The 25517-nt window shown below is 42.0% G+C and overlaps 3 protein-coding genes across 32 annotated transcripts in view; 1 reads left to right on the forward strand and 2 right to left on the reverse strand.

The window, feature by feature from the left end:
• The window catches only part of Lap (phosphatidylinositol-binding clathrin assembly protein lap), a 32044-nt gene extending 23012 nt beyond the window's left edge, over positions 1–9032 (reverse strand). For 8 of the 26 annotated variants that reach the window (XM_071778731.1, XM_071778728.1, XM_071778743.1 and 5 more), the window contains exon 1: positions 8142–9030. In XM_071778731.1, the coding sequence (XP_071634832.1) occupies positions 8142–8271 (130 nt within the window). In that variant the 5' untranslated portion in view covers positions 8272–9030. Of the gene's footprint in view, positions 1–8141 lie in introns of all 26 variants that reach the window. The other 18 variants (XM_071778753.1, XM_071778752.1, XM_071778749.1 and 15 more) reach the window with 5 other exon arrangements.
• Positions 9033–11391: 2359 nt separating this feature from the next.
• Selr (methionine sulfoxide reductase SelR) lies at positions 11392–15827 on the forward strand. 2 transcript variants are annotated; one of them, XM_071778778.1, is made up of 3 exons: positions 11392–11672; positions 12659–12831; positions 14603–15827. In XM_071778778.1, exons 1-3 carry the CDS (start codon positions 11587–11589, stop codon positions 14788–14790), a joined length of 447 nt encoding a protein of 148 aa, XP_071634879.1. In that variant the 5' UTR covers positions 11392–11586; the 3' UTR covers positions 14791–15827. The 2 variants fall into 2 exon arrangements, with proteins under 2 accessions (XP_071634879.1, XP_071634878.1); XM_071778777.1 differs by having other exon boundaries at positions 11434–11672; positions 14639–15827.
• On the reverse strand, positions 14433–25166 carry Pak (serine/threonine-protein kinase PAK 3-like protein). Of its 4 annotated transcripts, XM_071778766.1 has the most exons (10): positions 25008–25166; positions 23796–24938; positions 22619–22811; positions 21267–21435; positions 21042–21168; positions 20848–20965; positions 20474–20757; positions 19906–20401; positions 19600–19818; positions 15741–19484 (listed from the first exon to the last, which is right to left on the reverse strand). In XM_071778766.1, exons 2-10 carry the CDS (start codon positions 23849–23851, stop codon positions 19401–19403), a joined length of 1746 nt encoding a protein of 581 aa, XP_071634867.1. In that variant the 5' UTR covers positions 23852–24938; positions 25008–25166; the 3' UTR covers positions 15741–19400. The 4 variants fall into 4 exon arrangements, with proteins under 4 accessions (XP_071634870.1, XP_071634867.1, XP_071634868.1 ...); XM_071778769.1 differs by lacking the exon at positions 15741–19484 and adding an exon at positions 14433–14539 and having other exon boundaries at positions 23796–25096; XM_071778767.1 differs by having other exon boundaries at positions 20848–20956; positions 23796–25096.
• Between the last annotated feature and the right edge of the window lie 351 nt (positions 25167–25517).

Here is a 25517-nt window from a genome sequence, read left to right on the forward strand (position 1 = left end):
TGCATTAACGGATACGAGAGGCTCATAGTGTCTATCAATTGATACACGGTGTGCAACAGAGGGAGAACATTGACCGTGACAGCTTTACTGGGCTCGGATAATATCCTCAATATCGAATCTTTGTTTACCATGAGTCTCAATTATTTCACTTACAAATCAGCTGATAACGCTGAACAACTTCAAATTAAGAATATTATTTTAAAACCGTATGCACATACCAGAGATGCATAAAAAACACTGTACTCCATATTCACGACGTTAAGATGAAAGAGTTGGGAGACAATAAGAGACTTGAAATAAAAATGAGGCTAAATACCATAAACACAGGTAATCTCTAAAAAATAAATTATATCTCTTGCATACTTCTTTTTCCTTACTTTTTCTTAATCTTTTGCTAATTATATCTCTTTCATTCATACTTTTCAACTTGGTCTACTTCTTGACATAAACTTTTTTTCATTTAGAGTTTTAATTCTCAACTGTAAAGTCTGGAAAAATAAGTGAGAGTTGCCTGTCATTTATTTTGTAATTTTTACTACTTATGTTTTTTTCTCTAGAAAAAATAGATAAAATTTGAGTCTGTGCACAATTAACGCTAAAAAAATACGGTAATAAATACGTACAGAATAAAGAGCAATTGTTTTTATATCTAAAAATAGAAGTTCGTAGAATTACACGTTCCCACACTAATGTCTGTAATTTACGGTTAATTCTCAAATTTTCTTTCCTTGTTTATGATGCAAAAATGATGTTATACGACATTATACGAGTATGTTATGTGATGTTATATAAACTGGAAAATGAGAAAGAATAGACAGTGAACTGCCGAGAGTTAATCAAACCAAATTGATTCATCAAGGAAAAGGACTGAGACTGGAGGTCCACTTCCTTATTATACGTGACATTGTAGCTCTAGATTTAGCGTGTCAGCTATAATAGTGCGGCAGTATCGATTGATCCCTTCGAAGCGCTGACACGCTGTCCGGCGGGGAGAACGTTGACCGTGAACGATGTGAATGACTTTGAAGATCCGTTTTCGCTAATCGTTAAACGCGCGTCTACATTTGCGGCGCAATAGTGTCATCGATTGAATACACCGAGGTCATGCGGTGCAAGAAACATCGGCCTTGAAAGGTGCGAATGACTTTAAAGAGGCCTCTTTTTGCCTGACCTGAGAGAGGGAAAGAGAGCGGTGTATTTTTACGTAACGTTTCGTAATGGTGACTATCGTCTTATCAGCCGGACCCTCGTCCTGACATCCCGCAAGGACCGAACGACGGAAGACGCGGAATGAATGGAGCGAGCAAGGAAGAATAAAGCGAAAGGCTCTTTGAGAAAAAGAGCTCTTTGAGATTAAATCATGCTCGAAGTGAATAACTTCAAAGGAACTATAGGAACCAGTGTCATTGTATGGCTCTGAGGTAGAAAAACAAAAGGATGTGATCTTATCTTACGTAAACTACAAAATAAGAGAACTATATTTTAAGTTGTATGCCCAAAATAGACCCAGAGAATATGCACTCCAGGTACACTTAAATTCGTAATGTCAATTTGAATCATTGAATCTTGATTATCTACATCAATGGAGTTGAAATAATAAATGTTGACACACATGGTAGTCGAAAATAACAAAATGTTATTTAACTCAAGGTTCGAGTTTCATCCTTTAATATTTAACAGTGTAACAGTGTAACATCCATACCATCTTTTGAAATTACTTTTAAATAGACATGTGGAAATGTTGAGATTTCTAACAGTAATTTAAACCACAGAGTTTCCAGAACTAGGATCTTAGAAAACGGAGAAACTGCTGTGAGGAAAAGAGGCGAAAGGAAAAAGGTATTTAATAATATAATTCTTCCGAAAGTAAAAGAGATCGACAATCTTGAATTCCCGACTTGCAAGAATAACCTACATTTATGCGTTTTGCAATAATGGGTGATTCATCACGAAACTATCCGCGGTATAACGTGTAACACGACTTAGCACCTGTCCTTAAGAGCTGCGGAGTAACATTTGTTGTTCCACATTCGTGTCGTCTCGCGGATAGTTTCGCTATAGCGTGCAATTATACAGTTTAGCGTACGGTAACTCGTCCTTCTCTCGATCTTCGCAGAATGACACTGGCTCCGTTCCCGATTCGAGTAGCTCCACGTTCGATCCGCGGCCGCAGAGAGAACCGGTGAGAGTAAACAACACTTTCGAAACAACGATAGTCATTAGAGACAACGATCGTCGGGCCGCGAAGCGGCTTAATTACCTGGCGGATATGTGTGTCGCGGAACTCGCGGGAGAAAATCGTTACACGAATTCCCCGGCGCGGCGTGTTATTTATAGCGCGTTTACGCTACGCGAGAAATTTTGTAAGGTACGATACCGTACCAAATCCGCTTATATAAAAATCACGTTATACATTACGCGATTTTGCGTCATGTCGCGCTTTTATCAGATCGTACCGTTGCGGTCGCAATACGTCATAGATATCGACTCGCATTGCTTCTATCGTTCCTCGTTTCTTATTACAACGCATCCCTTAGGGCGGAAAACTAATATTTTGAAACAATACCGTAAACGAAGCTCGATTATTTCGGCGAATTCAGTGACGTAACGATTTTGTCGTCGCGACAAATCATTCTCTCGCACGTTTACAGCATCGAAAATGATAGCGTAGCGTAACTATATCGATTCTTACTTTCGTAACGGAAATCTCGCGTGGCGTAAATAGGCTTATTGGACGACAATTTTTTCGTGCGGGGCTATACGAGACGTAGGAATGTCTTCGTTCCGTAAGATTATTGATCGGCCGGTAGCGGCTTTGTGTGTCTGGCGAATCAGCGGCACGAGGATCGAGTGCCTTTCTTTCGAAGGTCCGGCTCTTTATTAATTCCTCAGATCATTGATGCGGGTCACGGATCCCTCGTTTAATTACGCCCTCCATCGCACTCTCGCAAAAGCTCGTTACGCAAATCCTCGAATATTACAAACGGAAGGAGTTGCCCAATGCGACGTAAGCTGACAGCGCGCGAGGAGAAAACTCACGCGAAAATTCCCAGCCGTCGTCATTCGCGTCGTGATAATTTTTAGACACGATGAAAAAGACAGTCGTGTCATCGGTAATTGTACCATGTATTACAGTAAGTATGCTTATGCAACACAAATTGTAAGGTGCGCAACACAATAAGGTGTGCTTTGTACAGCGCGTTATCTTTTATATTTTATCGAGGTGAGATTATCGAGATATTTCGACGAATTTCTTTTTCCGTGACTTTATACGTTACTCGAACATAATCTGTGATTTGTACAAAAGAAAAAATGTTCTCCTTTAAATTCTTTATAAAGAGATTATTGTAACAATAATTACAAAGAAGTATATTTATATTTTTATACAACTTGTCGTTGATACGATTATCACAAAATGCACTGTTAAATTCGTAGTGTCAATTACACTCAATTTGAATCATTTTTAATTTTTATAAGTCGCCACTGCTCCTACTCGATATGTCGTTAATGTAACCAAACCGATGAAATTGAAATAACACTATTTTATGGTAAAATAATAAATTTCGACACGCATGACAGTTAAAAAATAACAAAATGTTATTTAACTCAAGTTATTGGTTTAAATATCATCCTTTAATATTTAATAGTGTATAGCATTCCAATGCAACTACATTGGAATATCGATTGGAAAAATTTCAGAAATAATACAGCAAAATCATCTTTATATTCTCGAGTCGCGATGTGATTTAAACCACAAAGTTTCGCCAAGCACACTCTATACGTCTCTCAATAACAACAGATTTAACTTAAATTGAAGATCTACAGTGGCAAATCACACAAGGACTCGATAGTAAATATTATTCTATTGACGAATACATATGTACGTTATATCTGGAGATGTTAACAAGACGTGATAAACAGAAGAGGGAGCCGATAATCGCGCTTGGCGTGAAGAATAAAGCGTGCTCGTTTGAATTAGGACAAATTCATAAATTGAAACAAACGCTATCGTTACGCCCACAATCGCGTGGAGTGTAAGAAAGAAAGAAAGCGTGATAATCTGAAATCTCGCCGAAAAGTTTTATTTTATTGTAACGTGCGATGAATATTCGGGCGATATTTTCCATAGCCATGAATCGGAACTATATTTTTTTGGCACACCCCGTAAATCTATAAAGCATTCCGTGCAACTACGCGTCAGCGAGATCGATAATTAAATGGAGCTCGAGGTTCGTAGGGTTTCACGGCTTATCAGGTCAGAATGAAGTATATTCCGACGTCTATTCGTGGAATGTACTTGCCTATTTTCGTCAAGGCGTTTCTCGTCGATGTAATACGTCAAGACGTGTTGACAGTTTACTCAAAAATGTACTCGCGAAAAAATACGGTATATGTGAAGGAGACATGATAAATTTCTGAAATATGAGATTGCAACAAAGAGACATGATACATAAATATAAAAAAAAGGAAATATACATATACATTGCTTTAACTTGTATCACGAGCCGGAAAAGAGATAGGAGCACTTTTATCGTTTAGTCGAACGAGTAACATAGTTATATGTACGAATTATATTTTAATAAAGACTTTAATTTCAACCGCCTCGCTACAACATCCTTCAAATTCCAAATTACAGTCCCGATAGCGTTTCAATATTAAATTCTGTTGCGTTATGCTATTTCTGACGTATATCATGTTACATTTTAATACCTATTTCGATCGTTCTGCTCTCCCATGCACGTGAATGGTTATAACTGCAAATGCCGTTAATCCGCAGCGAGGAGCTTTACTGACGGGCCATCAAAGGATTATATCACGCGAAAACGTTTATTTTAATCGCGAATAAGTATATGCAAATTGCAAAAATCTCGGCTACGCAAACCTCGCCGTTAGCTTTCCGGACATCGACTTTTACTTTTACGTAGAAGCAAATCCATCGGGTAAGAGATTTCATCAGTTTTTCATTCAGTGTCCGCGCGCGGCGTTCATGCCAGGAACGCGGAGTCTCGATGAGTGTATAATGATGTCATTGTTAAATAATTATTCCAGCAGAAATCGTCTTTTCCGCGTGGACGGAGGAGAGACGGAGAAGTCGAGTCCTCCGGCGAAGGGTGAAAGGCTGAAATAGACGACGATCGATTTCGCTGAATGCGGAATGGGATTCATTGAGACACGGCGCTCGCCGGGGGTCAGGTCGTAGGAGGAGACACGATAGAACCCCGTGGGGGCTATCAATCGACTATCAAAGTCGCTGTCATCCGTCCCCCGACCGTGTTTCGCCCGCGTTACAACGGAAGGAAATTACCCGCGATATGTAATCGTCCGCATGCGCCGCGGTCCGCATGACTAACGACTACCACGAAAGGTTCGTCACCTTGGAAATCAGCTTGTCCGCCGAAGGAGGGAAACGCGTCCGAGGTCTTCTTCCCCGTTAATCCCAAACACGGAAGTGTATGTACACCATTGTGCGTAGATGTGTACACAAGATACGTACGTGTACACAGTTAACATGTGCCCTCGTGGTCCGAAGTTTTGTGTGAATTCCACGCGAATTTGGCTGGTTTATACAGATTCAATTAACGGCGCCATCTTTTTATCTTCTTCTCCTCTTTTAAATAATTTATACATTTGAAGGTACACGCGAAAGAACGATGAATAAACTTCGTTACATGACCCATGTAACAAAATTTATATTAGATATTTTTTTATCTTTTGCAAACAGTAAGTTTTGGAACAACTAAATATATTTGTCGTGTATGATCTTATCAATTTTATCGCGCTTTTCCCTAAATATTAAGTACTAGAAGATGAAATCTAAATCAATACTTTGAGTTAAATAACATTTTGTTATTTTTAACTACCATGTGTGTCAAAATTTATTATTTTAACATAACACTTGTTAATTAAATTAACGACATATTAAGTAGGAGAGTTAAAAATGACTCAAATTGAGTATAATTTGACATAACGAATTTAATAGTGTACGTTTTATCGTTTTTTCGTTCATTTAAATGCCATTAACACGCAACTTAAATAAGAACGTAAAAAAGCGCCCTCGGTTTAATTTAACTACCCTAATCTGAGTGAGATTGATTCTGACGTAAAGTTCAAGGCACTACTGAAGGCTTCCATCCCCTCGAATAGACTTTTATAGATCGATCATCCCTCCGGGAGCGGTTTCAAACAAATCGTATTTAAATCAGATGCAAGTCAGATATAGGCGAAGAAAAGAAATAAAGATTTCATCATCTTAATTCTGTTCGCCCACTTGTGCCTCAACAATGTGACGATATAATTATGCAGACGGCTCGAGTAAATGTGAAGAAGTCGATATCATATTTCGTTTCTACACACTTAAACACCCCGGAGACGTTATCGTTGCTCCAGAGATAAGACGCGGAAAAGACCTTCCTTAAACGTCTATTTCGCTAAGTAAGCATTTAATCAAAACACGAGCACAATACCGATTATCTCGAAATAAAAAGATACGTGAGTCAAGCGGCTTTCGTAATCACGGGTTCGCAGACATCATTCTCGATTCTCGAATTATATACGAGTGTGACATTTGCATGCGATCGCGCGATCCTCGCATAAAAGTGCACTAAAATTTACATCTTTTTTAGACGGATCCTAAAATTCCAAGATCAAATTTCTGCTTACGAATGTCTGATGAACCAGAACGAAACGGCTAGTAAATAAATCGGCGACTCTGTTCTTCTCCGCGTTTCTTTCACGCTTTTCAAACATTTTTCTACATTTTTCCGTCATCTCTCTTTCTAAAGAAAAAAAAAACAATCTACATTTCCTTCCGTTTATTAAAGTAAGAAAAAATAAGAAAGCCTCGCAGAGAGAAGAGAAAATGTGCATTCGCGCGAGCGTGTACCATTAAATATTAAAAAATGAAATTTGAACCAGTATAATGCCTTGAGTTAAATAACATTTTGTTATTTGTTAACTGCCATGGCATATGTGTCGAAACTTATTATTTCAATTTTATTGATGGTTTAATTAAATTAACGAAATATTGATTAGGAGCACAGTGGCGACCTATAGAAATGATTAAAATCAAATTGAATATAATTTGACAATATTAACATATTTTTATATAAAATTAGCGTTTTTGTGCGACGCGCAATTAATATCTCGGATCATCCTTCCGAGTATCGAAAATAGCACGTTAATGATCGCACGGGTCGGAGCGGAGCGAGGCCTCCAGAAAGTCGAACATGCGTGGAGCGAGAGAGGCCTGTCCCTTTTCCACACCACTCTCTAACCTTCCTACGCGATATTCCCTTTTCTTCCCTCCCCTTTATCGAACGTCTGAATGTAATGCGCTTCGTCCTTAAGCGCAGCGAGCGTGAAAGACACGGCTGGAAAGGACAGACCTCCGTATTCAATTTCCCTCTCGGGGACACCGCGCGATTGTTATACCCTCCAGAAGCTCTCCATTGTCCAGGTAAACGTTTCTAGCCACGCGTTCGCGTCTTCGGCAGAAAGCCGAATACGAGATTACGGCGAAAAGTGCGCCGCGGAGGGGAAAGCCTACGAGCGCGAGTGTGCGCCTTCAGGAAGCGGCGCGATCGATTTCGATTGCTTTAATTGCCACGTCGACGTACGATGTCAATGTGGAAAGGAGAACTAAAGCCAACGATCTCGTTCGACCATGCCTGGTTATTGCCTGTCCCGAGAATCGCTTAAACGCTGGGAATCTCGCGCGAGACCAGTGGGGGGCGAGAGAGTCTCGCTCGCCTTCTTTCAGCGGCAGGCAAATAGGAAAGGTGAGCGACAGTCGCCCCTGTCCCCCTGCACGCTGGTCCCGCGCGTACCCTCGTCGTCAATCAACAGCAGAAAACGGCCGAAATCGCCGAAAATCGGAGCAGGCGACACCCTGCCGCTTGCGCGAGGCGTCGAAACGTTCACCTTCCCCTTTTCGGGGATCCTACCACCGGCCAGACAAATTCCTCTTTTTTCTTCTTAGCGTTTCCTCAAAACTGAAAACGTAAACTTTAAGAAAGAAACGTTGTGTTGAAACGGAGCTCGCAAAACGGAGCAAGCGCCGTTTGAAATCCACGAATGAATGACGCTCGACGATATATGTGTATATCGTCGAGGGGGGAAAAACTTTCACTCTCTTTACTTACAGTCGAGATGCTTCTTCTTGGGCCCGATCATCTCCTCCGTGGTGGCCTTGCAGACGGACTTGGCGAGGCCCTGGCCGGCGATGCTGTGCCTTGCGGCCAGCAGCCTGTCGTTGATCGTCTGTCCCGCCATACTGTCCCGCTGTCACGGTGGTTAGCAGAGCAGTCAGTTGGCGACGTTCACGACGAAATCCGCGTGGATCCTCCCCGGCACGTTCGAGCTTCTCCACCCCCGCGCACCGGTAGAAGAGACGATAAAAGGAGTCGCGACGACCGCGACGAGGACGAAAACGAGGACGACGGTCGCGAGAGGCGAGTGAAGTTGGCCGTCCTTGACGCGACGCGGACGGACGGACGGGAACGAGATACTACGGGGTACGGGCACTCCGGCTAACTTCACCGCGCACGGCACCACGGCCCACGGCACGATCACGATCACGATCGCGACCACGGCCACGACACGGACACGACACGACACGGACACGGAACACGAACAGCCGAGACCGGGCGCTACCGCGCGAGGCGTCCGTGACGTCCCGCTCACCCCGATATTATACTTGGCCCGCCGCGCTGCTTTTCCGGTCCTCCGGCACCTCTCCTCGTTCTCGTCCTCCTCCTCCTCCTCCTCCTGCTCCCCCGCCTCCTCCTCCGCCTCTCCTCGTCCGCCGCCTCCGCCTCCTCAGCCGGTTCCTGGTTCCTGCGCCCGCGTGACGCGCGAACGATAGCCCGGCGCGATTTCTCCGCGTTCACCAGGCAGCGGAGCCAGGGCAGCCCGCGCTTCAGCTTCAACGGCTCAGCTGAACGGCGTTACGTCGGCGGCTGACGGCGACAGCAGGCCTCCTTCTGTCTGCCAAGATGGCGGCCGCGCTCAGTGCCGACACTGCCGACCGTGCCGAGACCGCCGCGGCGGCGCGAGCATTTCCCCCACCGAGCCGCGCCGGCCGCGGCCGACCAATCGCGTGAGCCCGCCGCGCCGACCGCCGACGCTCGCCGCCGCACGCTGTGACGTCATCGCCGCCCGCCGCCCGCCGCCCGCCGGCCGCGGCGCAGCCGAGATTTGAAAATCGAATCGCGAGTCGCAACGACGCGAGGTCGTGCGGATTGACGAAGATGCTCGAATGACACAGATATTTCGCTCGTCGCCCAGAGGCAGATTTTACTCGTGGAGTCAGAGTTTTAAGCGACTTACGAACGATATCGGTAGCGCAATTTCCCAAGCCGTCCCCGTCCATCGATTGAAAGTATACGTTGTGAAGTTGGCGCTCGTCGCGGGCACGGCTGCCAACGAGCGCGAGTGACAGTTCTCTAAAAGTTCGCGAATGAAACATGGAAATTATTTCAAGCCCTACAATTTTTTTCTCATATCGTTCGTAATTCGTAATTCGTAATTCTTCTCTAAGCACGAAATAGGTGTGATATGATTCTGCGGGAAGTCTAGGAACGAGGAAAAAGGAGAAACTTTGAGACACACGATATATTCGCATATTCGTGGAAATCCATGCGTTTCGGCCACTAATTTTGTAGCAAAGAGGGCGTTAGTTCACGGATAATTTGGGATAATTCTTCAAGTTACGCTTCTGTCAGGCCGAAATTTACGTTCAGATTTTATCACAAAAATTGTATTAGTTAAATAGATAATGATCTTTTTGGGATCGCAAAGGATAGACCGCGACGTTTCAAATATCAATTATTTTCGTATTAATTTCGTAGCGATAGAAAGAAAACAATCGTGATTTGACTAAAAATTTCTTTTTAATTATAAAAATGACGGCTTTTAACGAGATATCGCATTACTTTAATATCTCAATATAATAACTGTTTGATATAAACATAATTTGGTTACCTTTGTGGCTTGCAACTTCTTTCAGAAAGAGGGTTACATTTTCGCATAAAATATACATGTCTAATGTTTCTTTTCGTGTCGCAACTTTGATCCATTTTTTCAGTCCTCGCATTGGCGATAACGAACGATAATTGAACGATCGAACAGCTCGATCGTCACGACCAGCGCGATGTATATGTTTTCTTACACGCGTCGCGAGAAAATAATTCGTCGAAAGAATAACGAAGCAAGGCAGAGGATTTCGATTTCCGTGCACAAAAGCGAATCGCCGATTCCGCAAAGTCGTCTATCTATTCGAGAAGCAATATAGCGAAGCAAAGGGCGAATCTGTCGTGGCAACTTCAATCGGCAATAATAATTACGTCATTTCCTTCACTCGCGTTTCCTGCATGTTTAACGCGCAAAACACAAACTCATCCGAAGCCCTTCGTTTGATATAAAAATTTTAATATAGCCCTCATCTTGATAAAAAAGATTGGCACCCATAATCTAAATAATTAAATGCATGAAACGTCATAAATGATTAAATTTTTCTTCTTTGCACTACACTGATCACGAATAAACCTTTGCCCTTATCAGATCCATTGAATACGGGAATAATTATGAAAAGTGCTACGTGACCGATGGTCGGTGATTAAGTCCACGACGTTACAGCGAGATATATGCGCAAAAATACAAATTCGAGCGTGGATAAAATTATTAATTTTCTATTGTTGTGGAAAAGAAAAATATATATTTAGCTTAGGGCGACGAATTTTAGCTAGAAATATATGTTTTGCTTTATGCGATTCTGCCGGTTGAATTAAATCACCGGTTAAGTGTTAATCGGAGCGCGGAAATTTAATCGAAATCAATTGTCTTTGTCGTGCGTCATCGTTGCATCGTTGCGATATATTACATTTAAGATTATATTAAATACGATCTCGAGATATTATATAACGTCATTTCATTAGTGGAGTTAAGACCAGTCTTTTTTAAGACGTCTTTAAATTTTTACCAAAAGATGTCTTGAAGACGTACGTCTTTTTGGTAAAGGCATCTTTACCAAAAGCTTAAAGACGTCCTTCTAACAATTTTATGAGACGTCTGAAAAGTTTTAGAAGTCACTACGTCACTCGATCATGTCCTTTGAGAACGATCCTAAATATCGAATCAATTAATTAAGCCATATGAATACCAGAAAAGAACCAGATTGGGATTATTTTTCAAGCCAAATTCTTATTAAATTAATCGGTTAGGTTAATTTCTCACGTAATACCTTCCCTATTTTCGTTGGCGTATGAATAAGTTACCATCCGCGGCCGCGGATTCTTCGTAACTTGATCTATATTGGAACACTTGGACCCTGGAACGTGACTGGAGCGCCAATCGAGTCGCCGCGCTCCGCAGTCCGCGCGGCTCGCAGCGCGGAGCGCGGTTCAGTCCGGTTCAGTGCGGCGAAGTTGGCCGATAAGTGTGCGCGCGTCCTCGGCGAGCCTGTCCACTGTCCAGAACGTTCCGACCCGACGGGAGCGCGTGAAATCGTCCGCGCGTGAAGTTCACGTCTCGCGTCGTATCCTGCGGCTTATCAAGATTCTGCGGCACACGCTCGGCGCGATCAGGAGGATGACGACGGCGGTCGACAAGGAGGAGGCGCGGAAGCGCCTGACGCCGCTGCAGTGGCATGTGACGCAGGAGAAGGGCACCGAGAGGTGAGGGCTACATCAGGGAGACGGCGCGATACCGACCCCGGCACGGGTGTTCCTCGAGAACGCTCCCCACGTGCTCGCTCGCGGCGACGAGGACGACGTCGACGACGACGTGGGGTCGAACGGTTTGTTTTGGCCACCGGGACGATGATCTGGAGCGAGATCGCCGCCGCGCCGGGTCTCTGGTTCAGTTTGCCTCGTTCCGAGGAACGTGTGTTCCTCGAGGAAATTTCTCGCAAAGCGGAGCACCACTTCCATTTACTAACCGCAAACTGTCCCCTCCCCCCTCCCGTTATCGCGCTCGGTCTTGCCCCTTGCCCCGCGGCGACCAGCTGATTCTGTAACAAGCGATCAAAGCGCAACGTGGAGATTGCGCAACGGCGATAACGCGACGGGCACGGTCGAATTGTGCTAATTATATTGATGACACGAGCGGATGTTATTCCTCGTCTGCTCTATATTTACGCAATCCGCCGGAGGGTTCTCGGTTCTTGTCACTTTTGGCATTCGGAGATTGGTATTGTGCTCCGCATAAATCCCAAGCGAATATGTTTACCGAAATACATAAGAATAATATATGTACCGATACGTGTATCTTTATCCGATATGATTTCACGCTTTCATGCGTGTGAAATGTAACAGTGTAATATTAACGATTAATGCCTTATCTCTCATGTTGCGCATTTTCGCAACGTAAGATCGCAACGTGACACAGTTTACCGCGGCCGTAATGAATTAAAGATGAGAGCGCAAAGTCCCGTTTCACGCGCGTTTAATCTTAGGACGAGGAACACTCGAAATAACTTTTTCAAGAGCGCCTGGCTTTGTGCGTTGCCCGCGCGCGAGCTGGCCTCACGGCCAGCAAGTTTAAAAATAAGCTATATGTGTGTCACGGTTCGTGTCTTCCCTCTTTCCACCTTTCCACCCCTAGCGTCCGCCCCGGTTCACCCTCCTCCTCTGACTCATTCGTACGCTTTATTTGACCGCAGGCCGTTTACCGGTTGCTACAACAAGTTCTACGAGAAGGGAACGTACACCTGCATCGTCTGCGATCAGGAATTGTTCTCCTCGGACACCAAGTACGACAGCGGTTGCGGCTGGCCTGCGTTCAACGAGGTTTTGGATCAGGGACGCATCAAACTGACCAAAGACACCTCTAGTGGTAAGCGATCGCCACCTCGTTAGCGTATCTCTCGTAATTCTGCTCGCGTTCTTACAATTAGTTAGAAGCCGCACTCTTCTGGTTCACGCCTCATGTTCATCTTAACGTTAAACGTCGCACAATAGTGCGCGGGTACATTAAAACCACTTAGAACAGATTTTAGATATAACTGCTGTATTATATCGTTTAGCACTTTGAGTATGAAATTACTCATAATTGCTCGATAAACGTAACATTTATTATTGTCTCAAATAATGCCTTCTTTTTAGTTGCAAACCCTTAAAGCGCATAAATATTACTTTTTACAAGCATATCTCTTCAATGCTAATAAAATTCCTTTGCTTTTACACATTGTCGTTATGATTACGCCAATTGAGATAATATTTATAGTCACCGTATCTTGTGAGTGAGTCTCCATTTCCAGCGTTGCACCCGCTCACTATTTACAAGATCACAATCGCAACATGTATCATAATTATACACTTACATAATATTACTGAACCTATCCTGGTCACATTTCACTCTTCTATATACCTGTCCGAAGTAGAAATCTATTTATGTTTAGTTTCTCATAAGATTGAATTTTTCATTAAATTATTCGTAGCAAAGATCATGATTATATTTACATTTTCACTCGCTCCTTGGGCTTGTTTCACATATTTACGAATGTAGAAACTTCCTACGTAGATACTTATTTAAAAGAGAATTTTTTTTGTAAGAAAAACAGATTCTATATGTACAGCATTCGTCTATCTTCTTTCTTTTCACTGTAAATATAATGTTATGTACATTAGACGAAACTTCCTGTTCTCCTCAGTTCCTGCATGCACTTGCTTAGAGTGTGATTGTGTTAGACTTACATCAATTTTTGTATTAAACTAATATGCTCTAGCCGTACATTATGAAACATTGGTGATATGACCAAAGGATAGACAAAGATATCTGCTGCATCGTTTGGTACTTTATGATTTATGAGTATAAAGTTATTGATAATTGCTCGCGATAAACGTAACGTTCATTTTTAGCTATTAAGAGCAATCGAATAATGCCTTCTTTTTAGTTGCAAACCCTTAACGCATATAGATATCACTTTTTACAAGCATATCTTTTCGATGCAAATAAAATTCCTTTGCTTTTACATTGTCGTTATAATTACGCCACAATTGAGATAATATTTAATCACTTGCAAGTGTGTTTCAATACTCACAGCTAAAAGTGTAAATTACTTAACAATATTTCTATATAATAACGTAAATAAAATGATAAAAATAAAAATGCGATATGCATTTGAAAAAATATTATAGTTACAAATGCAATGTATAAAGTATGTGATTGCGTAACTTTCAATATTGCCAAGTAAGCGTACAATTGAATTGGAAGCATATAATTAATGATGACTAATGGGCAAAAATCAGATGTAAAAATGTATATATATTGAACAAAATCGTTTCACATGTGTACGCATTTCTCTATCTTTATTCTTTTAGTATCATATGGATGTTAGCTGTTTCCTCACGATCTGATCAATCTTTAGTTTTTCTCTTCCAAGATCTTTTAGATCGCTTCTGTTACCTCTTGAAAATTGTATATTCGTGAGAAAAGGGTGTCGGTCTGCGTCTAATCACACTCTATTGTTCTTTCTCCTTTCGCCTTCCTTGATCAATCCCTGGCTCTACTACCACCACTGAACCACTCTTCACTCTCATCACTGAAAAAAAAAACAACACCATTGAAAATCGCACGGCGCGTCGAATTAAATGACGCCAACTAGTCGGTGGCAATCTACTACTGCTGATCGCAAACCCAGATATGGTGCGGACCGAAGTGACCTGTTCGAAGTGCGACGCGCACCTGGGGCACGTATTCAACGACGGGCCGAAGCCTAAGAGGAAGCGCTTCTGCATCAATTCTGCCTCCATAAGCTTCCATGCGGCGGGGGAGGAGAAGAAGTCTACGTAAAACCAGCTCGCGCGCGCTTATTACATTCTAAATACCTAATATTTATATAACGAGACTCACGAAGGAGGAATTACTTTGGCCAAAATTACTAGGCACCCTATTAAAATAACCCTATTATTTATTTTTGAAAGAAATAAAAAATAAACGTATACACACGTTCATAATAATGAACACTCTAGTAAACAACTTTTAAACAATAGAAGCCTTTGTCGGTATTAGATTCAGTACAGCATAATGATTACAAGGGTGCCTAATAATTTTGACCAAAACTATATCTCGTGCTATAAATATTAAAATACCTCTGATTTCTTTATACGTTATAAAGAGAGATAAAGTAATAATTATCGTCAAGATATCAAATAGGCTGTAAAGTGAGTTCGTTATTATTATAGGGAATATTTAATGTGTTTTATCACTTCTGACGATGTGCTATCAACAAACGTTTTTACATTATTTACTACATTCGATTGGATGATAATGCTAATTGTATGTGATTTTCATAATATATTCACGAATGCTCCTTTCTACCTTAAAGCTTCTACGCAAGTTAAAGAAATCTATTGTTGATGTGAATACAAAGCGTTTCCGACCGACTTTTCACTTGCGACGAGAAGCCAACTCCATGCTATCAGTTCTCTTGAATCTTATTGTGTACTATTTTCGATATTACAAATGTACAGGTACATATCCGTATCAACGGACAAAGGTGTAACACCCACATAGGATGTACGTATGCCACATGATGTGAGAAAGCGCGATACTCGACAGATGATAGAAATGTCTAACTAAGAGATATTATTTTTTCAACAAACGCCATAATGTGTAAATACCACCTATTCTAACTTAAATTATATTAAATGAGGAATAAAATGTGCAGTGGTAGTCATCATTTCTCATTCCTCTTAATGTTAAGCAGGGAAGGATATTTTGTATGAAAAGAGAGAACCATGTTTGTTATAAAATGTTTCCTTATATTGTAACGTTTCAAAACAAACTGAAAGGTGTTATAATACAATATATACGCAAAATTCTAGGCATTATTTTTACAATTCATTACTCCTTTTCTGTTTTTTTGCATTCCCTCGCCTTGAAATTTTCATCGTCATAAAAATTTCACATATTCTTCCTGAGAGACCAGATTTCTGTCGAATGGTTTCCGATAGCGATAAATGCTTTTTTTTTCTTACAAAAGTTAAAGTCGAATGAACCCTCCTCCATCGAGGAAGGATCAAAATCGAAGATTTTCTTTTTTTCAATCTCTGCAGTAAAATAGCGACTTTGTTACTATAGGCCTACTTCTGTCTTTCACTCGGAGATCACAAAGCATTTTCAAAAACATCGTAAAATGCTACAGCAAAAAACATGCATACACACATTTAACATGATTCGCGATGTTAGGAATCTATTTTCAAGAACCTAAAATGACGATAAAATACACGTAGCGCACGTAGCGGATAATTAAATGCAATTGGAACGATCATCAAGTTATGGATGCACAAATGGATGCAAAGTTGCCCGCATTTTCTCGTTACGTTAAAAAATTCGCCTGCCCGTATTTTTTTTCCAGAGCTCTTGTACATTTTTCTATACGTTTTGCGATTCGTTTGTCAATGTAAAAAATAATGAGTACTTTCGTGGTGCATCACTTATTATTATTATTACGATAAGGCATGTCTCATGACAATTTTTGTACTTTTGTTCACACGATAAAAGGTTCATCCGGTACCATTATCAGTGAACGCGTCTACGTGCTAAGATGCGCTTCAATCGGGTTGTGCGTCGATCGGGTAATAATTTTTTTTATGCAGGCAGTTTTGCATCTCGCGCGACCCGATTCGCAAGTGAAAAATAGCTGCTTATTTAGTTGCTAATAATAGCTGTGCTACTGTTAAAATAACTGCCGCGAAAAAAACAGAAAGACAAAGCTCTATCGCTCCGAGATATTTGTGAAAATGCAGGACCCCGCGTCTTTAGTGTTTCTGATCGTCACCTTTAACCCTGGATCGCACCTATCTTTTTCTTTACACACTCATACTTTTCTTCTCGTTAATACTAAGACGTGCGCACGTTACTTTGTCTCTTAACTTGTCACAGTTCGACCGATTTTAGAGACGGATGCCGAAGCGGAGATTAATGCCGAGCGTTTGCAATATATGTTCACGAAATACTTCAACAAGCACGAATTCAATTTGTATACTCTATTTCTATTACGTAGTCCCTGATTCTTTTAAAGTTACACTGCATTAAGTTCCTTCAGTATACCAGCCTTAAATTCGGTCGTAAGCGTTGATACAAACTGAGCTGCTTCTTCTCCCTATCTCGGTCAAGTACATTATAAAAATCTAATCAGGCTTCTTTCAAAAGATGATACTACAAAAAAAAGGAGAAGAAAACAATAAAAACTCGTCGAATATTGAATATGCCTTATTATACGATTGCTCGTTATCAAATAATATACGGGTTTCCTTCTTTTCTTCTTCTTGTTTCGTACGCAATATAAGTGTATCGTTAATTTCTCGATTTATAACTATCATATTTATATTCTCACAAGGTTTGAGTTAATATTAATTTATATATGAGTCCTATACATATATGTATAACGAAAAATCTCATCGACCGAGCTACTCATCCACCGCGCGAAGACCGGAAGTCTGGGAGTACGTGCCACTCTCGAAAGAAGGGAAAAAGAATAACGTCGAAATCCGGAATATTATTGATTTGGATTATTTATCCGAAATAGAACGCGAATATTTATCTAGATGTTTCTTTTCTCAGTCTCGACGTATCTCTTTTTTCCGCCATTCACGAATAGCTTTCTCTCATACAATTCTGACATTCTGAATTCTTACATTTGAGATAGAAAGGACAAGCTGATACAAGCCAATTCGCAGGTCTTGGAACACACAAAACAAATTTTTCATCATTATATTTTATAAGAGATATCTATAATAGATTATATTATAATAGATATCATTATATAGATTAGATTTATTTCTATCATATAATGATCTAATATAATCTATATTAGACCGATATAAATAAACAAGAATTGAAAATACAAATCCCAAAATACATGATTAACTAAATATTCGTGGCGCCTCTTATAGTTTAGAGGTTGAAAATCCAATTTATGTACAATTGTTGCCTTATTTTATGATCAAAGACCTAAGTCAAACTGTTTCACGATCTGTCCTACACCCACCCTATAGCCCTGACCTGGTTCCATGTGATTTCTTTGCCTTTCCCAAAGTGAAAAATCTGTTAAAGGGTCACGACCAGATACAAAAGACCGCGACACACGCGCTGAACACATTTACAGGATTTCCGGCACTGCTTCTAGGAATGGCAGAACCGCTGGGAACGGTGTATCCGTTCCCAAGGAGCCTACTTTGAGGGAGATCTGAAGTAACTGTCGATCAGGTATGTAAATGGACTATAATAAATTCATTCTCATTACTCTTGGGTCACACCTATATATTCCGCACACCCCCCAACAGAACGTCAAAAAATTTAAATATTCTGCTAATTAACTTGCGTTAGCTCGTTCCTTTTACCTCTCATTTTAATCATAGAAACACTCTTTTCACTTTTTTCAAACATTCTTAGTTTCGCGCAGTGGATATCCTGGTCGAATAATGGATACGACGTACGAAAATGAAAAGAATAAAAAAGAAGACGATACGAAAATCTACAAGTCATGATATCGCCTAAATTAACTAAATACTTCCGATATATTCATTTCTCGATGACACGATGACACTTGGATGACGTATAATACAATATTAGGAAAGACGTATCTCGAATAATGTTCGATGCAAATACAACCATACATACGGAACCACAATTCGTTCTACACAAAACGTCAACTAAACTCCATTATATGCGTATTCGATTATTTGTTTCTTCCTCTTCACGGTGCTAAAACGAAATATTACATATCGTTATACAGTGGTTCATAAGAAATCTAGCGCGAGTTTTCTTTTTTTTTCTTCACGTCTCTAAACGACAAGACAGGCACTTTATAGTGTCACAAAATGCTCCTACGTCTGAACCTTGTTTTACAGTTTCATTGATCTTCCACTCTTTCTTTTCTCGTCCTTTTTGCAAAACACGTTAAAGACAGTTACGTTGGACTTACAGCGAAGAACACACGTGATGCGGACAAGCGTTGTCCTCGGAAAGATGTTCTGATTTAACTTTGTGTTCGCGCTCGCAACGTGCGAGAATCGAGCATTTCTTTTTTTAAAAACTTTGCAACCGTTTCTTCGATACTTCATCACGGTATCGAATAAGTTCTATCTATCTATCTATCTATATGCGTACGTAATGGATATATGCATGCGTATGTGTATACATGTATAACATACGACACGTCGCATTTAATATAATATTCACATACGATATACACATATGTATGCATACATATATATATGTATATTTATTCATTAATATATATATATATACGTTTATATTCATTATTTATTATATATTATTGAATTATTGTGCCGTTTCCGTTTTGGGAGGGTGATTCATTATTTCCTTCTTTTTTTCGCATAACCGAACTCTTGGAGTCGCGTCTTACGAATCTAAAATCTAAACGCAACTGTTTCTTAATGACCTTTGGCAGCTTCCTTCGCTGCCATTATCAAAGGTGTTAACGAAGCTAGTGGCCTGGCTAATTTCAGAAAGGGATGCTGTAAATTCAATTTAAACACACATTTCCAGTTAAATAAATTGAAATGAGAGAAGTACGCGCATATACCAAGAACGCATTTCCACGTTCTATATATTAATAATAATTCTTCTTACCTTTAATAGCTCGGAAGCCGCGGACCGTTTTTCCACCTCGACCTCTAAACATTGGTCCAAGAAGTCTTGGAATATACCCGATAGCTTGTCTTTCTCCTTAATTTCCGGTTTGCCGTTTGTCGCAATCAAGTACAATGCTCTCAATGGATTTTCGTTCAAATACGGTGGCTCCCCTTCGATCATCTCGATTGCCATTATTCCTAACGACCATATATCAACCTGCAACACCGAGATACGTTGTTACGATTAATCGTGTAATCCGTATTCAATTAATTTTTATGAATAACAGTCGACATGTGTATCTACCTTAGGTCCGTATTGCTTTCGCGTTACCACTTCCGGCGCCATCCAATACGGTGTGCCAACCATCGTCGTTCGTTTGCTCTGTTCCGGTGAGATTTGCGCGCAAAAGCCAAAATCCGTCAATTTTACCCCGCCGTCAAGACCCAATAGAATATTATCGGACTTGATGTCCCTATGTATAACTTGATTACAGTGAAGAAACTCGAGCGCCTGCAACACTTCCCTGCACACCGCAGCAATTTGACCTTCGTCCATACAAGTCTCAGTCACAACATCCGTCAAACTGCCGCCTGGCAAATATTCCATGACTACCCAGAGTTCTTCCCCAACTAAATAACTATCCAAGTAATTTACAACGTTCGGATGCTTGTTCTCCCGCATTACCAAAATCTCGTTTATTATAAGCTCTTTCTTTGGCTGCTGCGACAGATTCATTTGTTTTATTGCAACTTCCATGCCGGTGGACGTTTCTATTGCTGTATACACTGTCCCCGAGGCACTGTAAGACGATCGTTAATCAGTACAGTTCTATATTCGGCTCTATATGAAAAGTCGTTTATTGGCCGCTTACCCTTGTCCTATCTTTTCCATTTTTGTATATTTTCTATTAGGATCTCCCACGCTCACGATTGTTCTAAGCTTCTCTAATATCTCATCGTCCGACATCTTCTTCTTTCTAGCTTTATCACCTTGCGCCGGTCGCGTCTGATCGGTCGTTGTTGACGTCGGCGTTGCTTGATTCTTATTTCTATCTAACTGCGACTGGGGCTGTTGCTGTTGCATGCCATTTCGTTGTGGCGAGCCCAGCGTGGTCGTCAAGGGAGGCGGTGGTTCCTCTTCTATGGGTTTTGTGTACTGCACGGTGAAAGTGAGGTTCCATTTAGTAAAATGTCACGAATGACGGACTAGGATTAGTTTAAGCGCGCGTGAAAAAAAAAAACTTACGATTGATTTCGTGCGTTCCGGTCGGGCGGAGATCGGCGGAGGCGGTGGTTCGTCTTCCTGCTCCGAGCTAGTCGCACACGCGTCCGTCGGCGTGCTACTCGGGCTACTGCTGCTCACTCTGTAACGTTGCCGTTTCTCAGAAAATATTTAGGCAACCAAGGGACGAGCGCAACGCGTAAAAGTAAAAGACTCACCTGCTTAACGAATGCTGAGAATGAGAGCTGCCGGATGCCTGAGACATCGCCTGGCCGCGAATATTTCCCACCCCCGTGCCGATACTTATTCCCATACTTCGCGGACTACTCGCCCTTTCGATTGGAGCTGAAGGAGTATTGTTGCATTATTGTTAATACAGCGAATATCGTAATTATTGAAATCAAATTATTTCTCTGTATGAGCGAATTGATATCAGTACTTACCGACAACTCCAACCATTTTAGTTGTAGTCATGTACTTAGAGCCTTTTGCTTCCTTACTGCTACTGTCATACCAATTTAGTACATCCAACACAGCTTGTGGATTTTTCTTCTGTTCCTGCTTGCTAATATTGCTGGACATAAGTAATCTCGCCCACGCCTCCGGCATACCCTAAGAAGCAAACACGTACTGTTAAACAACGACTATCATGTTTACCACCAACACAGATGGCAATGTTTACCACGAAACACAGATGGCAATTTGGCGGATGGAGTCTGACAAGTATAACTAGTTTATGTAAAATGCATCTAATATACTAATCCTAGATTTGATTTTCGAACATGCAATTATCACGTGTAAGATCGAGCAACATTTCTATGTCATGTTATTTATATAACAGATACTAAGAAATTTTAATCACGATGCAATCAAATCGACATTTGTTTAATCATTCAAGAAATTAATTTAGAATTCTTGTGAAAAATATTTGACATGACTCTTTTCTGAATTTGTCATTCTTGTATAAAAAAAAAAACTTGGAAAGAATATTTTAAACTTTGATATTAATTCTCTTAATGTGTATATGTGTGTGAAAGACGACTATAAAATTTTAAAGATCTAATTAAAAGTCATCATTTAATTTTCTAAAATTACTATCTGAATACATGCACAGTGTTTCAACTTTGAAGTTAACATAATTTGTAAACAAAATTTACAAAGTTTATATAAATTCCCATTCACTATCGAAAATCATTCTGTAAGAAAGAAATGAACATATTGTTGTATGCAACGTCGACTAAAGCTTATATCAATCTACAAAAGCAACTATATATCGAATATGAAACTCGATATACTCAAAAATTGGAAAATAAACATTTAAATCTTAAAAACCGCAACGAAAAGAAAGTGTCGAACCACGTGGTGTAAATGTATGTACAACATAAAGTACAGGCAAACTAATTCATATTTATTTACTTACTTTCAATGGCAGCTTGGAAAGAAATACGTGTCTTGTTAGTTTAGTCATGTGGAAATAATAAGGTATAAGAAGCGTCGGACAAATTACCAAGGTACCGTTCTCGAAGTATTCGATGTGAATCAGTGTCTTATATTTCATTTTGATCAGGCACGGAAGATCCATGTATATTATATATGTATATATTCACATGAGAAATAGAATTATGATATGTAATACATGTGCCAATAAATCTACGACGATATAAAACTCATGTTTCCCTATCGTCTCTCCCATAGATAGTCCGCACCGTGATACAGCGAAGCATTAAGCGAGTGCACTTTGAATAATAGGTGTAGAGAAGTGACTGTGTGCAAATCGCGAGTCGGGAGAACCTACCGTGAATTCACCGGTCACGGCATCGAATCCGACGTGCACGGTGTGCTCGAAGTTCGTGGGGTAACTGATGTTGGGTTTGTCCTTGTTCTCCTTCACCTTCATCTTGCTCTTCAGGGTCTTCTTCTTGCGCTCGTCAGAATCCGGCTCCTTAGGCAGTGGGCGCATATCCACCGGTAGATTAGGCGCTTCCCCCCTGGAAATGCAAATAGTATTGTTATTAGCAGATCAATCGCAATCGTGAAGCAATGATTATCCAATTATATCATTATTCTGTCAAACCATGTGTCACATTATTATATGTGATTATAAATCATTATATATGACCTTTCAATATTGTATAAAATAGTTAATAAAATATCATACACAAATGATTATTAAGGGCTAAGGGTACTTTCGCTGTCATAAGCATCACGGAGTAAGTTTGACTATATGTAGATATATTTAGATGTCCTGACAGCATGCAGTCTCTCAAATCTGTTAGGGCAACGCCAGGATTACGTCTAGACACCATTAATGATGGTGTCTCCCACAACAGAAAGCCACGGAGAGATATTATTTTTAGCAGCCCATAGCTTAATGCCTCTCTATTTTTGGAGAATACAGACTTTTATGTATAGAAAACACAAAAGTTATGGCAACTTATGCTATTACTCAACTGTGGATTACATACTAGACATCAATTATTTCTGCTCCAATTATCTGTGTATTACATATTTTTACTTGTGAACGTCATAAAATACTAAATGTAATATGAACTATACTGTGAAATCGACTGCTGTCTCAGCAATTCTTCTTTAAACATAAAACATGAATATTTTACATGTATAAGTTCAGTGGTAACTCCGCCACGTGTGGTCCTCATGCGCGCCGATTCCAAGGCCGGATAAAGGAGAGTGAATGGCTAATAACTGGGGGCCTTGGTGGCAGTACGTATGCCGAGTAAGTACTGCTACTAAATACCAAGTAATGCTCAAGTCGACACATGTCGATGTTATTAGCAAATCCTACCCTTAGTGGGATGGGTGAAGGAGAGTCTCCGGCGTGGCGCCTTAAAACCGGAACCCCCTCGGCTAAGGTATAAAATTCCTTCAGAAATCAAAACAAGATCGCCCTGCAGCATTCGATTCTCTTTTGGTAGATTAATTAGCGATCGTATCGAGTAGATAACAAGACGTACCTGTTTGATGTCAATCGAACAGGGGGTGCAGGGGGTTTGTCTTCCTCATCTGACATGTTGTATCCGCTTCTGGTCCTTTGTTGCCAGTCTATCCTCCGTTGCTGCGTCTCTACGCCTTTAATCGTACCCGCGTCTCGTCAACGCGTGTGTCCACGTCTATATATACTTATCGCGCCTCGTCGCTCTCTCTCTCGCGACTCTCACTCTCGACACCTCGCGGATACTTCCTCTCCTCGAGGAAGGGACACCCTCCGTCGACGACGACGTCGCTGCCGCGTCCCGGGAGCAACCGCGAGGATACCTCGGAAGGCACACCCGGCAGGCAAGAGAGTCCGCAGGTTGGAGGAGTCCTCTCACCGCGCCGCGAGGACACCCTTCATCACAGAACACCGGGTACCGGTCGCGAAACCCGCGCGGGACGAGTCATGGCGACGTCGAGGGTCTCGGGAGGTCCAGAGGATCGGGGGGACGACTCGGTGGCCTCCTCGTGGGTGTCGCTCTCCTCGATCGGCGCCGAGAGAGACGCCGCTGGCTGGCCGCCGCCGTTCTCCCCTCGCGCTCGATCGGGGTGGCTGCTCGCTGCCTGCTGCTTCTGGCTTCTGCTTCCGTTGGCTGTCCGTCGGTGTGGTGGCGTCCGGCGGCGGCACACGACACACGACACGACACGCACGGGTCAATGTCGCGACGAGCACGGGGTGCACTCGAGGACGACGACGGCGAGCGAGAGAGAGAGAGTGAGAGCGTTTCTGAAGCGTGATTCACGCACGGGTGCAGACACCGACACCCCGCCGCATCCGCGGATCTTTCGCCTCCGCCTCGCTCTCCCTCTTCCCTCTCCCTCGCTCACTCACTTTCTCCTTCTTACTCTCTCACTTCCCTCCGGCCGCCTATCCTCCTCTCTCGCTCGCTCGCTCGCTCTCGCGCGTGCGCCCTTTTCCTCGCTCTCTCCTCTCCCCCCTCCGTCCCTCCGTCTCTACGCTGCCGCGAGCATCGCGGCGACGGCGACGGCGACGACTCCTGTCCTGTGTCCTGTCTCTTGTCGCGTCGCGCTCACTCCCGCACTCACGCGAGACTGCGCGAGACGAAAAAGCGCGACCGACGGCGAACGGGAGCGGTGGTAGATCCTTCCGGACCGCTTCCTCTCTACGGAACGGTTCTAAATGTTAGAAAAAAAGTATTTCCTTTTCTTTAGAATGAGGCCCTGTACAGCACCTTCTTTGCTTTACATATGTGTGAGTGAATCTGTGCTATCTGGGTTGTCGATGGCGCCGCTTTAACTCGCACCTCGCACCGCTCGCACCTCGCACGTCAGTGATCCCTTTCTCTCTTTTTTTTCTTTACAAGGGCCTCTATCTCTCTCTCTTTTGACTCCAGTCCTCTCGCACGGCTCCTTCCCTTACTTTCTTCCCTTTCCCGACGTCGAGTTTGGGGTTTGGAGTTTGGGGTTCCTCGCAATTTAGCTCGGGGGGAGAAGAATAGGTAGCGCAGCTCCCTCTCGCCGACCGCCGTTTCTCTCGCTTCCACGTCCAGCGAATGGCGCGATCGTCGCTATCGAATGAGAAAGGTGTTCGACGATGGTACGGCATCGGATTGGTCATTCCCGCCTCGCGATCTTTCGCTCTCCTCGACGAGAAGTCCCGCGATTCGCGCGTTCACCTAAAGATAGGTTTTCATGGTTTTTTTAACGACCTGTGCTTCACAGATCGTCCGCTAGCCGCGGAG

Source organism: Temnothorax longispinosus, chromosome 5 (genome assembly GCF_030848805.1).
Source record: "Temnothorax longispinosus isolate EJ_2023e chromosome 5, Tlon_JGU_v1, whole genome shotgun sequence".
Lineage (NCBI taxonomy): Eukaryota > Metazoa > Arthropoda > Insecta > Hymenoptera > Formicidae > Temnothorax > Temnothorax longispinosus.